The following is a 15,370-nucleotide window of genomic DNA, read 5'->3' on the forward strand; positions in this document are numbered from 1 at the left end:
TTTGTTGTTTTTCAATTTTCTTTTTATTTTAAACTCTAAGGCCGGTCTCTCTTTCGAAAAACCATCCATCGAGAAAACAAACAAATAATACAGTTTTTCTTTTAATATTGTTAAATGATGGTGTAATAAACAAAAGAGAAAAAGAATAAGTAAAAAGTAAAGTATGAATGAAAGAAGGGGGAAACTTGAACAATTTAGTGCAACCTAAAGTTGGTTAATGTATTTTCTTTTTGTAGATGAAATTAAAATTAAGTTTAATGTACTTCAAACCGAACTGTGAAACTCTTTAGTAATCACCGCCCTGATTCTTGGAACGTACATCATCAATTTTCAAAATCATCTTAACCAATTGAGTGGCCAATAAGATCTGTTGTTTCTTGGAATTGAGAGATTCAACAACATTGTGGTTTTTCATGTTAGAATCTCCGGTTAACATACAGTCAACACCTAGGCTGGGGCAGTTTTCAGCTACTTGACGTGCCTTCAATTCAGACAAAGTTTCAATGGGATGCAAACCACTGTTTTCGGCCAAAGCCAATGGGATGTTTTCCAAAGCAACGGAGAACGAACGGAAGGCATATTGTTCCAAAGTGGAGAGTTGATCGGCTTCCTTGGCAACGGCTAAAGAGCAGCTGATTTCAGCAGCACCACCACCATATACAATGCGGGAGTCCTGTAAAGAGAGAAAAAGAAAAATATTGAATATTTCGTGAACAAATTTGGACAAATTTTTTCTAATATTTTGTGAAAAAATTGGTGAATTTTTAGTGAATTATTCATCTAAACTTTTTCACCAATTTTTTGCCAAAAATAATTCACTAAAAAGATTCCTGTAAAATTTTTACGAAAAACTCGTTCCTTACCTTAACCAAAGAACGAACAACACACAAAGCATCATGAATGGAACGTTTAGCCTCAGCTGCAATCATTTGATTGCCACCGCGCAAGAAAATAGTAACAGCCTTAGAGTTTTTGCATTCCTCGATGACCAGCATCTTGTCCTTGGAGGTGCCAAAGGCTGTAAATATAAATAAAAATATCAATGAATTAAAAAACTAAAAAAATACAACAAACAATTTGCAACTTACAAACTTCTCTAACCAGACCAGCAGTACCCAATTTCTCAGGAGTCAATTCTTCGAAACGTGGTACAATTCTGCCACCGGTAGCAATGGCAATCAATTCAATTTCAGGACCACCCACCCAACGGACAGCAGGCAATTCGTGTTGCAACAACAAGTGATTGGCTTCATCATCAAAGCCCCACTGGCATATGGCTAAAGTAGCACCAGCATCTTTGACCTTCTTAACCATATCAATGAATTTCTCTTGTTCATATTCACGCAATGCCTTGTAGTCTTCAGCGGAGGTGACATCCAACTTATGCTTGGTCTTAGGCTTTGGGGGTTCAAAGGGACAGGTGAGAATAGCCAATTTGACATCACGCAATGTCTTGGGCATTTGAGCATGACTCATGGTCTTGTCGACAACAACACCTTTAACCAACATAGAATCTTCCATACGACCGCCAACTTTGGTTTCAATCTTAATCAATTCAAAATTGACATCTTTCTTTTCGATATCGGCTACATTTAAGACAGCATCTACAGCCATCTCGGCCATTTGACGATGACACTTATTGACAATCTTTGAACCCAAAGTTGTCATAGCAATTTGAATCAAAGGTTCCTTATTGTTGGGATCAATGGGGAAGGGTTCAGCAATGGCTTCCAATTGCTTAACAGCACACTGAGCAGCCAATTCAAAACCATCAGCAATACGTATGGGATGGATGCCACGATCGATGAGACCCTCGGCTTGTTCGAGCAAGGCTCCAGCCAAGACTACAACACCAGTGGTACCATCACCAATTTCATCATCTTGTGATTGTGACAGCTGGACCATTAATTTGCCAATTTCATGTTCAACATCCATGAGTTTCATAATAGTAGCACCATCATTGGTAACGGTAACATCACCATCAGGACTAACCATAATCTTATCCAAACCTTTGGGACCCAAAGAGGTCTTAATTGTGGAGGCAATTTGGCGTGCAGCCAAAATGTGGCTCTGAAAGTAAAGAGAAGAGAAATTTTAAAATTTTTTCAATATTTTACATTTTAAATAAAAGTAATTCCAATTAGAACTGGAACTAATGCGGATCGGGAAAGCTAGGAACAAAGACTTTTCAATCTAAACTTCTTGTTTAGAAACATTCGGTTCCGAAATTAGTCAAAACATAACGGTTTCTTGGTGGAACGTGATACATTCATAAACTATATCCAGTAGACTAGCCTATAGACCAGTCTATGGACAAGCCTAATGACCAGCCTATATACTAGTATATGGACTAGCCTATAGACCAGACTGTTGACTAGCCTATTATACAGCCTATTTACTATCCTATACAACAGTCTATTGACTAGCCTATAGAACAGTACAATTAGACCAATCTTTTGACTATCGTGTGGACTAGTCTATTAACCAGCTGATAAATTAATCTATAGGCTTGTCTGATTTACCAGCAAATGAAACCTATTCTGAACAATTTTATAACTCCATGTGCAATTCCTGCTGCCAATTATTGGCTGGCTACTGAATGACAGCTATTTAAGCTGATATATTTTTGTTCCAACACAGAAGTCTAGACAACAGTGGAATTGTTATTACAACAACAAAAACTTAACATTTATTTCTGTGAAATAGTTAAATGCTGCCCACTCCCTTAAATAACACTTAAAACACCATCTGTTCGTCTGTTCTTCTATACGGCATGTTTCTTTCTCATATGATTTGTAATTAGAAATGCATGAACACACACACTAGCACAAATTGGGACTGACTCATTCATGCAAAAAGCGTCTTTAACCTCAAATTATTTTTTCGCTTTTGTTTAAAGACCAAAGAAAAAAAACAGTGTAGGTCTTCCACCGTGACGTCATGGCAACAAAACTTAATTAGTCCAAACCATAAGGATATTTTTCACACATTTTTTGCAACAAATAAATCATTTTAACTTTAAATAATAAATTTAACACAATTTTATTACAAATAATTCACATTTCTTTAACACCCGGTCTTTATATCAGAACATCTGGAATTTTCCTCTATAAAATTAACACCGGCGTTTTGCAATTTTATAAAAACTAACACTAATTTTTACGAGTCCATGTTAAAACTTTAATTTTTTTTAATTATTTATATTAATTTAAAATTTTTAATTTCATTGTTTTTAGCTTTTTCACCAATTATTTTGTACCTTTATGGCATCTGTGCCTGTGATACGTTTTTGTTGATCTTGATCCCGTAAAATGATGAAAGGTCTGCCATATTCATCAAAGGCAAAGGTTCCCGGAAAACCGCTCATAATTTTTTATTTAATTATTTCTTTTACACACACGGATTCCTTCGGATTTATTTAAATCAATCTACAAATCTCGAAATAAATTTTCTTGCTACTATTTGCAGACCGTACGAAAATCTATGTAAAAGAGATTTAACGAAAACACCCGGCCGATGAATTGTCAAAAGCCAAAGCAAAGAGTAGACAACAATAATGTGACAGTTAGAAAGAAAAAGAATTCTCGTGACATGCGAAAATAAAAAGTTGGGAAGAAAAACATCTGATTTTGTAATGGCAATGCTGTAAAACAAAATTTTCAACCATATGGCAACATCGAAAACCGTTAGAAAACATACATTAAGATAAAACTTTTTATATAAATAAGAAATTTTATCGAATAAATTCTTTAAAAATTAATGGAAAATATAGTGAATAGAAAAAAATATTTTTGTATTAGAAGAGAATTTAACGAAAAATTGTTATACAAAAGTAAATTTTTTCTAAAATTTTTGTAAAACATAATTTTTTTAAAAAAATCTTTTTATTAAGAGAAAATGTGTTGAAAATTTATACAGAATTTTCTTTAAAAAAGTAAACTTATGAAATATAGGTATGTGTCAAAAATTAAAACCTATCAAAAATATATATAAATATATAATGTTTATCGAACATTTTTTATAAAAAATTAAATTAAAAAAATGACAAAAAGACTTTGCTGACGGCAGAAATCTCTCTTTTACTTTTCTAAATACATTGTTTTCTAACTATATAGTTTTTTATATTTGTCAGTAATTTTCCTTAACAATTAATTTTGTTATTATGTGTTTCTTTCATATAAAAGTGGTGATTCATTTAATTTTGTTTATTCTAGAACATTTTGTTAAACAAACAAATGTGGCATCTCTGTAAAATTCGCAAATTTTTATGTTTAAAAAAATGAATGGCAACATTGTCATTGCAAAATTAAAAAAAAAGGAAAATTAATGCAATTTAATATTTTACACATGGTATTAAAATGTATTTTTACAAGCTGCTTAATTATTATTTCTTTTAACAATATTAAGAAATAATAAGAAGTAAATTTAACCGCATTCTTCTGATGTTTTCCATGAAAAACTTCGTGCAAAATACCGTTGAAAAACAATCTGTTGAAAACTAAGCCGGCTTAAAGTCAACGCCGTTATTAATTTCCTTCGTCGCAGGTCTTTGACACTTGGCAAAAACAAAAACACTTCACAATAATAATGTACTTAAGCAAAGAAGAATTGTGAAAAATATATATGTAAGTACATATATATTTTTCTTCTATATGTTTTTTCTACGATTTTTCTTTCATATTTTGTTCGTGGTGTATTGAGAAGAATAATTTTCCTACACAGATTTCCGTACGGCATTTTTCACACTAGCCAGCTGAAAAACAAGGCAATAAAAAAAAACAACACCAGCAGCAGTAGCAAATATAAGAAATACGAGTCAAAATAATAGTGTGTGTTTGTTTATTATTTTTCTATTCTACAAAATAATAATAAGAAAAAAACATCAGCAGAGAGGCCAACACGAAAAACAACACTATCTCAACAACATCATCATCGGCCAACCAACCAGCCAGCCAGTCAGTCGGACAGTCAAAGCCGTGTTGTAGTAGTAATAGTTTTTCTGGACTGTTTCTTGAACTAGTGAGGGCAAGTTAGAGTGTGTGTTTCTTTTTTTTGGCCCATGTTATAAAAATGTCTGAATATCACCGTTTAACGGATCAAAAATATTCGGAAGCTGAATATCTCTTCCAGGTGAGTGCATAGGTTGCGTGTGTGCATTGTTGCAAATAAAATTTAATAAATTTTACTTTTAGTTGGTAAAATTAGCTAAAAATTTGTGTATAACTTTTTATTCATTCTCTTTTTTTTTAATTCTTCTTTCTCTTTTGTGTTTCCTATGCTGTTGTATGTGTGTGTATTGTGTGTTTACTTTAATGTGGAATTGGGAAAAAACAACAAAACACAACAAAAATACTTACGATGTAAATAATAAAAATAAATAAATAAAAAACAAAAAAAAAAAGACAATCGAAATGGCCAAATCAGATGAAGAATTTAATGTGGAATTGTGTCCAACGCCACCAACGCACACAGAACTAGAATTGGCCTTAATGGACAATAATGATTTGGAGTCCATATACTCGTGGAAATTAGTCAAACGCAGACGACCCCGTCGCCGTTACACGGTATCACATGGTGGTGGTGGTGGAGGTAGTAGCGGCGTTGTGGCTTTAAATGGTCATAATGCAAATGTGTGTCCACTTGGAGGTGGAGGAGGTGGCCTTAGTAGTGGACTACCACCGGCACCACCATCCACACCCACTTCACTAACCCCCACTAATACAAGTCTGTTGTCCTCCTCTCTACCGAATTCCGGCATTGAAGGCCTCGTTACCGAAGAGGAACAACAGCGGCTCGACAGTCTACTCTACATTCTCGATTATGCACCCAAGTACAAAAAGAAATTGAAGGAACAGCAACGTACTGATGCTGAATTAGCAGAACTTTTTAATGTTGTCTCCATAACCGCCTCAAACGGTACATCATCGTCGTCGTCCTCTTCAAAAACTAAATTCCAGCCAGAGCGTGGTGTCTCCTCCACCTCACGTTCTATACGCAAACACGATGTGAAATTAATGAAAATCGTTAAGGTTCATCGCAATCTAAATAAAACATTTCGTGAACACGATGAAGAGGATTCCGTTTCGGCACCCGAATACGATACCGAAGAAGAAGATACCCGCTTTCATCGTTTGGGCCGCATAAAGCCCTCACAACGGTTGTCGCTAACAAAACGTGAACGACGTTTTGCCCGCTTTGAACATGCCGAACGTATGGAGGCCATGGTCGATATATTCGATGAAGCCATGAATTTTAATGAAACCTAAAAGGTTTTTTAAACTTACATTCATATTAATTAATCTTGCAATATTTTCTATTGCTTTCGTTTTGTGGACTTGAAGGGAGGTAGATAGCGTGCGTTGTTTAAAAGGGTTAATTTTAGAGAATTTTACTTTGTTAAGAAAGTAAAAGCGAAGAGTTTAGAGTTTATAGGTTTTAAAGCGTAAATTGAAAAATTATTCAAATTTTTTTTTATGAAATTTAAAGAAAATATTGAAAATTTCGTTTTGAAAAAATCGTTGTTGTTTTCAAAATTTTATCATTTTCTGTGGTTTTTTTTGCTTAAATCTGAAAATTTCAGACTTAAACTGTGAGTTAAATTGAAATTTATTATAAAATGTTAAAAAATTATTAAAGAAAATCTTGAACACTTATAAATTTACTTATCAAACGCTTTAAGCCTTTAAGCAATAAAATTTTTGTTGAAAAACAGAAAGAAACCTTTTAAATAACACCCCACGTTAAAACTCCCTTTAAACTTCAAGAAAATTTTGTAAGATTTTAATAATTATATTATTAAAATATAAAACTATTAAATGCATAAAAAATAATGCCCTAAGCGTTAAACTTTTTTAAAAAAAATGGGTCTCAATGTGATGAAGAATGAATTTCTGTGTAATTTTAAATTATATTTTTTTTTTTATTTCAGTTTATTATTATTATAATATTTAGTAATTTCATAATGAATTAAGTTTTATTTTCCTTTTTTTTATATAATTTTCTATTACAAATGTGTATTAAACAAACAAAAAACTACTAAACATTCACCAGCCAACAAACGAAAAAAAAAAAGAATTGTTTTTGAAAATAAAATCCTTAAACTAAACCTTAAGAAATTATTTAACCTCAAACATCAGTAAATAAATAATTTAATGTGAATAAGTACCTTTTTACCATGGATGCCTCCTATTATAAATTCCTTTAACTTCCTGCTTAAGTTTACACTGAAAACATTTTAATTTTCTTAAAAAATTAATTAAGTTTTCTTTATATTTTTGTTAAAAGTTGTTTGCTGCATCTTTTAGTACTTTTTTTTACTTAAGTTTTATTTCCTTTGATTTTATTTATGTTTTTCGAAAACATTTCCTTATGAATTTACACAAAATATCTTAAAATTAAAAAAAAAACAAACTCTTATATAGTATTCCATTATATTAACGATATTATGTTCATATTTTTTTTTAGTTTATAAACAAATTGTAAGAACGTCGTACGTTCAGAAAAAAATTTATTTTTTAAAAAAAAAGTTCCAACTCTTTGAATGTATTGTATAATGTAATAAAAAAAAATAAATAAAAATATTAAAAAATACAAAAAAATCATTATCTTAAAAAATCTAATAAATATTTTGTTATTATTATTAAGGGGGACCATTGACCGCTGGGCTATAAAATTTTATAGTTTTTAATGTTTAAAATATTACAGATATTTTACTTTATATTTCGTTATGTTGTGCTTCTAATAACGGCCTCCGAAATATATTCTTTAGTTTTTTATAAATTGCTATATAAGATTTTTGCTCTTAGTTTTAGCGGTCTCACCCGGTCAAAATATAACCTCACTACGAAGTAAAACGACAGCACGAGGCTGCTGCAGACAATGTATAAATGCACAGTTACACAAAGTGATGCACAACACAAGTGCGAGTGAGACGCAACTCCGTCGATAGCCAGAGAACAAACTGACCGTCCTTAAAAAATTAATAGCGATGGCGCGACAGTTGTTCTCGAACTCAGACTAACTAACTAATTACACTGAACTAGAAATGAACTAGAACTGAATTAGAAATTAACTAAAACTGAACTAGAACTGAACTAGAACTGATCTAGAATTGAACTAGAACTAGAACTGAACTAAAACTGATCTAGAACTAGAACTGAACTAGAACTGAACTAGAACTACACTAGAACTGAACTAGAACTGAACTAGAACTGTTCTAGAACTGACCTAGAAGTGAACTAGAACTGTACTAGAACTGAACTAGAACTAGAACTGAACTGAACTAGACTGTTCTAGAACTTAACTAGAAGTGAACTAGAACTGTACTAGAACTGAACTAGAACTGAACTAAAACTGAACTAGAATTGAACTAGAACTGAACTAGAACTGAATTAGAATTTAACTAGAAATGAACTAGAAATTAACTAAAAATGAACTAGAAATGAACCAGAACTGAACTAAAACTGAACTAGAATTTAACAAGAACTTAACTAGAACGGAACTAGAACTGAACTAGAAATGAACTAGAACTGAACTAGAACTGAACTAGAACGGAACTAGAAATGAACTAGAACTGAACTAGAACTAGAACGGAACTGGAACTGATCTAGAACTGAACTAGAACTGAACTAGAAATGAACCAGAACTGAACTAGAACTGAACTAGAACTGAACTAGAACTGAACTAGAATTGAACTAGAACTGAACTAAAACTGAACTGGAACTGAACTGGAACTGAACTGGAACTGAACTGGAACTGAACTGGAACTGAACTAGAACTGAACTAGAATTGAACTAGAACGGAACTAGAATTGAAGTAAAACTAAACTAGAAATAAACCAAAACTGAACTAAAGCTGAACTAGAACTGAACTAGAATTGAACTAGAACTGAACTAGAATTGAACTAGAACTGAACTAAAACTGAACTGGAACTGAACTAGAACTGAAAACAGAACTAGAACTGAACTAGAACTGAACTAGAACTGAAGTAGAACTGAAGTAGAACTGAAGTAGAACTGAACTAGAACTGAACTAGAACTGAACTAGAAATGAACTAGAACTGAACTAAAACTGAACTAAAACTGAACTAGAACTGAACTAAAACTTAACTAGAACTGAACTAGAACTAATCTAAAACTGAAGTAGAACTATACTAGAACTGAACTACAACAGAACTAGAACTGTACTAGACATGAAATAGAACTGAACTAAAACAGAACTAGAACTGAACTAGAACTGAAGAATTTTTCTTTAACAAAAGAAATTTATCCAAAATTTTCTTTAACAAAAAAAAAAATACATTTTTATTGTTTTAAAATTGATTATCATGATAAACTGTTATCGCAAATAATTAAGAATTGATTTTATTGATGGTCCCATAAAACACCTTAAAAAATTATAACACTCATCGATTTGTTTATTTATTGGCTTTATTTAATGTAATATTTATATATAATATATTTTTTTTTTTACAATTTCTACAAATTATTTATAGATATAATAACACAATTTTAGATAAAATATCTAGAAGAAAAAGTTTTTTCATAAAAAACTTTTTATAACATATTTAGTTTCTTAATCATTTTAATTAACAAAATGGTAACAAACAACTTTAAGGTCAAATTATTAATAATACAAATTTGTGTTTACGTTAATTACACCATAAAAAAATATGTATATAGAACAAGTACTATAACCAAAACTATTTCGAGACTAGCTAAAAACTAAGCATTACTTTTTCCAAAGAAAAGGCACAAAAAAAACATACAACAGTTCACAATAATCTACAAGCTTATAATGTAGTTATTAATCTCATTATTCTTAAAGCTTATTTAAACTCTGCCTTTAAAGAAATTTTCAGTTAAATTTTCCTCCAATTTAATGGGATCCGTAACGGGCATACGACAGACTTTATCATGACATATATAAACGGTAGTTTGACCATTGATCATTTTAAATTTCTGTTGTACACGTTGATTGTAGGCATGTTCGGGATCTTGAGGATTAACATGGACAATAATCATACCGGGTATATAGTATTTACGACATATTTCCACAAATTTTTTTGTGGTTTCAGAATCTGGTCCTACAACAGCCACCAAATCTAGACCATTTTCATGCAGCATTAGAGCAGACAACATTTCGGGTAGAGCATAACCAAAAGGCTGTTGATCCGAAAAGAATTCAAATAATTTGGAAGCACGTTGAGCATAAGTGTCATCATCGAAATAATGTGAAAGTAAAATGAGATTACGTGCTGCCACACTGTTGCCACAAGGTTCAGCGCCATCGTGATCTGGAAGGGAAAAAGAAAATTCAATTAAAACTGGATCGAAAATTGAACTACAGAAGAATTGAACTAGATCTGAACTAGAACTAAAGTTGAACTGAAATAGATCTTATCTCGAACTGAACTAAAACTGAACTAGAACTAAACTAGAACTGAACTAGAATTGAACTAGAATTGAACTAGAACAGAACTGAACTAGAACTGAACTAGAACTGAACTAGAACTGAACTAGAACTGAACTGGAACTGAACTAGAACTGAACTAGAACTGAACTAGAACTGAACTAGAACTGAACTAGAACTGAACTAGAACTGAACCAGAACTGAACTAAAACTGAACTAGAACTGAACTAGAACTGAACTAGAACTTAAATAGAACTAAATTAGAACTAAAATAGAACTGAACTGGAAGTGACCAAAAATGGAAGTAAAACTAAAATTTTACAACTTACCATCCTTTAAACGCACCACCACATTTGGCGAATTAGCCTTTGAATAGAAATAAGCACCATGTTCGGAATCCCAGAATAAGTTATCCTGTACTTCTTGCAATTCTTTGGCCCATTGCAAAGCAAAAGGATCCAAAGAGGCTTTATAATAATCCAACAAACCTTTAATCAAAAAGGCATAATCATCCAGAAAACCATCAATTTGCTCGGCCCTAAATATAAGCAGAAACATGTTAATTCCCTTCAAATTAAAAACAAGCAAAATCAAAGATTCAACTCACTCTAAGTTTTCCTGTAAAGTGGTATCATTTGTAGCCACACCATAGCAAGATCTTTTCAAGAGTTTCTTTTCTTTGTCATACAAATTTTCATGCATAAATTTAACCAATTTTGCGGAGGTTGCCATATATTCTGGACGTTTTGCACCACCACAATTGGCCAACTTGCAGAGTCCCGTTAAAACTAAACCATTCCAAGAGCAAATAATTTTAGTATCCAAGTGGGGTCTGGGACGCTGTTTCCTAATATCATTTAATACACCATTAGTTATTTGTAAAATTTCATTTAGTTGTTGTTCTTCCAAAGAGAATTCTTTGCAAGTTTCTTCAACCGAACCTCTTACAATTAATATATTCTTGGCATTTAAATGACCATGAGGATCACTAGATGGATCAACATTACCCAAAGGCTTAACATCATAATGATGACTATATATTTCGAAAATCTTTTCGGCAGACATATTAAATTTGCTATATTTGTTCTTATTATCTTCTATAGCTTTTTGTATTTCCTTAAAAGTCCAGGCATAAAAGGCGCCCTCTACTTTCTTCGAATCTTCAGCCTTGGGCAACGAATCAGCATCTTCTCCAGCATAGAAACCACCAGCTGGATGTTGTAGATCAGTCGTTATATAACGATAAATACCATCAGCATATTCTCGGAAAGTTTCATCTCTGGTCAATTTATACGCATTAGCATAAGCAGCCAGCAATTGACCCTGATCATATAGCATTTTCTCAAAGTGTGGAACATGCCATTTGCGATCCACCGAATAGCGGGCAAAACCACCAAATACATGATCATGTATGCCACCACGGCCAATGTGATGTAAAGTATCCACGGCCATATTTAAAATATCCACTTTTTTAGTAACAATATAAGCATGAAAGAGAAAATTAAGTCTAGCTACTTCGGGAAATTTGGGATGATTGCCAAAGCCACCAAACTCAACATCAAAACGTTGGGAAAATATTTTCAAAGCTTCCTGTAATTTGGCATCGGCACTGCCCGGTTCAAATACTGTTTCAGTAGATTTCTCACTGAGAGACTTTTGTATGGCGCTTATAACTTCAAGACCGGTGGATTTCAACTGTTCCTCATTGGCTATCCATTTAGAGGCTATGGCTTTTAGAACAGTTTTAAAGGAGGGCATGCCCCAGCTAAAATTACAAAAAATAACAACATTTTTTTTTAAAGGAATGCTTTTTTAAAACTCACCGATCATGTGGTGGAAAATATGTACCCGCCGTTATGGGCGCCAAATCTGGGGTCAACCACACACTCATGGGCCAACCACCACTGCCATTCATCATTAAGACAAACTGCATATAGATACGATCTATATCGGGTCTTTCTTCACGATCCACCTTAATGTTCACAAAATGTTTATTCATTATAGCAGCCACCTCTTCATTTTCGAACGATTCATGTTCCATAACATGACACCAATGACAAGTGGAATAGCCCACCGATAGAAAAATCAATTTATTTTCATTTCTAGCCTTTTCAATTGCCTCATCACCCCAAGGATACCAATCGACGGGATTATGAGCATGTTGTAACAAATAAGGTGATCTTTCCTGAGCCAAACGATTTGTAAATTTTGGTTTATCTACTTGAGAACTACCACCGGTAGCACCTGCAGCGCTGCCCGTAGACATGGTACGAAAACGTGAAAGACGTGGTAGTAAACTATTGAAAACCAGTAAAGAAAAATAAAACGAAAAGAAAGTGTTTAAAAGACCAGCTAGCAAAACAATGTGACTTAAAAAAAAAGAGAATAATAGATTTTTGTAATATGCATAAATTTGTTTAAATTAAGATAAATAAAAATATTAAGAAAGTAAGGCACTAACGACCTTATAATACCCTAATACAGATATGAGTTTATTTATACTTTTAGTACAGATAGATCTTTACTATAGGTAATTATATAGTCTTTACTGCAGATCAGTCTATAGTCTTAACTATAGATTAATCTATAGAATAGGCTATAGATTAGTCTATAGCATTTACAGTCTGTAGTCTTGACTATAGATCAGTCTATAGTCTTGACTATAGATCAGTCTATAGTCTTGACTATAGATCAGTCTATAGTCTTGACTATAGATCAGTCTATAGTCTTGACTATAGATCAGTCTATAGTCTTGACTATAGATCTGTCTATAGTTTTGACTATAGATCAGTCTATAGTTTTGACTATAGATCAGTTTATAGTCTTGACTATAGATCAGTTTATAGTCTTGACTAAAGATCAGTCTATACTCTTGACTATAGATCAGTCTATACTCTTGGCTATAGATCAGTCTATAGTGTTAACTATAGATCAGTCTATAGTCTTGACTATAGATCAGTCTATAGTCTTGACTATAGATCAGTCTATAGTCTTGACTATAGATCAGTCTATAGTCTTAACTATAGATCAGTCTATAGTCTTGACTATAGATCAGTCTATAGTCTTGACTATAGATCAGTCTACAGTCTTGACTATAGATGAGTCTATAGTCTTGACTATAGATCAGTTTATAGTCTTGACTATAGATCAGTCTATAGTTTTGACTGTAGATCGGTCTATAGTCTTGACAATATAGATCAGTCTATAGTCTTGACTATAGATCAGTTTATAGTCTTGACTATAGATCAGTCTATAGTCTTGACTATAGATCAGTCTATAGTCTTGATTATAGATCACTATAGTTCAGTCTATAGCCTTGACTATAGATCAGTCTATATTCAAGGCTATAGACTGAACTATAGTCTTGACTATAGATCAGTCTATAGCCTTGACTATAGATCAGTCTATAGTCTTGACTATAAACTGATCATAATCTGATCATAAACTCTATAGTCTTGAATATAGAAAAATCTAAAAACTTGTAGAGATTACTTGGATAGACGCGCATTGGTGGACATTGTTAGTGCCACCTAGATATTTATATTATTTAGTATTTATTAGGATTTATCTGCTTTAATGAAAATTTGAAACTAATATTACCTGTCTGTTACAACCTTAACAACTTTGTTTAACACTTTAGTAGTATATAGGGTATACAAAAAAAAAAAAAAAAAACACGATGCAGATGTTCATTTTGTTTTAGTTAGTTAGTTGTTGTAGTTATTGGTACTTACGTAAAATGGGTTTGTGACTTGCTGCGTCTTAGCGTTACAACGTTTGAGGCGATAGCAGCTGCCGCTGCTGATGATGGTGATGTTGTTTTTGTAGAAACACTAGCTGATGTACTAAGAAGACAACGTGCTGTTGAGCTCGTTGTACCTTGTTGTTGAGCGTTTATTAATAAAAGATTACTACTATTGTTGCTGTTTAAGTTCTGAGCACTGGTTGTATTGACTCCCTTAGTGGCCGTATTCTGTGTAGTTTGACGTACTAGATTTGTAGATCGGCAAATATTTTTAAACATATCAAAGCTTATGGGGGGAGATCTCTTTTGGGGAAAAGAGCACTCTTGTTTTTTCTCACTTTTGTTTTTGTATTTTGTTCGATTACTGGGAAGCGGGGGATAACACCACCAAGTTTGGGGTAATAAAAGCTTTAATGGAACAAACGTTTATTACGTTTTAATTTCAGCCATTTATTCCCTGCTGCAAGTGTACCCTACCACCTGTATATGTACATGTATGTATATATGTCCACTACCCTTAGTTAATTACACAAATATTGTCTAAGGTTTGTTGTTCTTGTAATTATTATTATTTTTGTTGTGGTTTACTTGTTGTTTTTGCTATTCTTGTTTGCTTTTCTATTACATCAACATTTAATCACGCACACTAGTTTTTTTTTTCAATTGTCTTGTTTTTTTTTTCTTTTTTATTCTTGCGTTAACTAGAATCTAATTTGATTTTTTTGTTGTTATCTTATTGAGAAATTTGTTCCTGAATTACTGGCAATTTTTTATAGAAATAGCTAGCAAATTAATTTTGTTTTTTTCTTATTATATTTTCGTTTTTTTTTAATTACACGATTTATTCGATAACACTAGTAATTTGTGTGTTTCTTTTACTTTATTTTTATTTCTTTCTCGTTCAAATACCACACTCATTGACAATAAAAAAGTTATTGCTGTTTATTTCTCGCTAGTCTTTTTATTTTTCTGATTTCCCTTTTATTATTTTGTTCGTGACGTAGAGATCAGTGCCGACCAAAATAATTAACGTCGTCGGCGGATATTAAAAGCTTAAGCAGTTATTTATAATCATATGAAAGCCGGTAAATTTTATTTTTTTAATCGATTAATTTTACTTTTGTACAGAATATTTTCGTTTTGCTAGAACATTTTCAATAAAATTTTCTATTTCAGAGAAAATTTTTGAAAAAGTTTTTTAATTTTATATAATAA

The 15,370-nt window shown here is 32.3% G+C and overlaps 3 protein-coding genes across 4 annotated transcripts; 1 reads left to right on the forward strand and 2 right to left on the reverse strand.

Moving 5' to 3' along the window:
- Nucleotides 1-4: 4 nt before the first annotated feature.
- Nucleotides 5-3,533, reverse strand: LOC111681951 (T-complex protein 1 subunit epsilon). Its single transcript, XM_023443856.2, has 4 exons — nt 3,260-3,533; nt 1,089-2,070; nt 864-1,018; nt 5-673 (listed from the first exon to the last, which is right to left on the reverse strand). The coding sequence occupies exons 1-4, from the start codon at nt 3,365-3,367 to the stop codon at nt 287-289; spliced, it is 1,632 nt and encodes a 543-aa protein (XP_023299624.1). The 5' UTR covers nt 3,368-3,533; the 3' UTR covers nt 5-286.
- Nucleotides 3,534-4,499: 966 nt separating this feature from the next.
- On the forward strand, nt 4,500-7,020 carry LOC111681959. Of its 2 annotated transcripts, XM_023443865.2 has the most exons (3): nt 4,500-4,625; nt 4,723-5,130; nt 5,403-7,020. In XM_023443865.2, the coding sequence occupies exons 2-3, from the start codon at nt 5,071-5,073 to the stop codon at nt 6,264-6,266; spliced, it is 924 nt and encodes a 307-aa protein (XP_023299633.2). In that variant the 5' UTR covers nt 4,500-4,625; nt 4,723-5,070; the 3' UTR covers nt 6,267-7,020. The 2 variants fall into 2 exon arrangements, with proteins under 2 accessions (XP_023299633.2, XP_046811098.1); XM_046955142.1 differs by having other exon boundaries at nt 4,582-5,130.
- Nucleotides 7,021-9,495: 2,475 nt separating this feature from the next.
- On the reverse strand, nt 9,496-15,100 carry LOC111681950 (spermatogenesis-associated protein 20). The gene is made up of 5 exons (XM_023443855.2): nt 14,145-15,100; nt 12,234-12,707; nt 11,018-12,175; nt 10,740-10,948; nt 9,496-10,294 (listed from the first exon to the last, which is right to left on the reverse strand). Exons 1-5 carry the CDS (start codon nt 14,432-14,434, stop codon nt 9,831-9,833), a joined length of 2,595 nt encoding a protein of 864 aa, XP_023299623.2. The 5' UTR covers nt 14,435-15,100; the 3' UTR covers nt 9,496-9,830.
- Nucleotides 15,101-15,370: the final 270 nt, after the last annotated feature.

This window comes from Lucilia cuprina, chromosome 6 (assembly GCF_022045245.1).
Source record: "Lucilia cuprina isolate Lc7/37 chromosome 6, ASM2204524v1, whole genome shotgun sequence".
In the NCBI taxonomy this organism is placed as follows: Eukaryota; Metazoa; Arthropoda; class Insecta; order Diptera; family Calliphoridae; genus Lucilia; species Lucilia cuprina.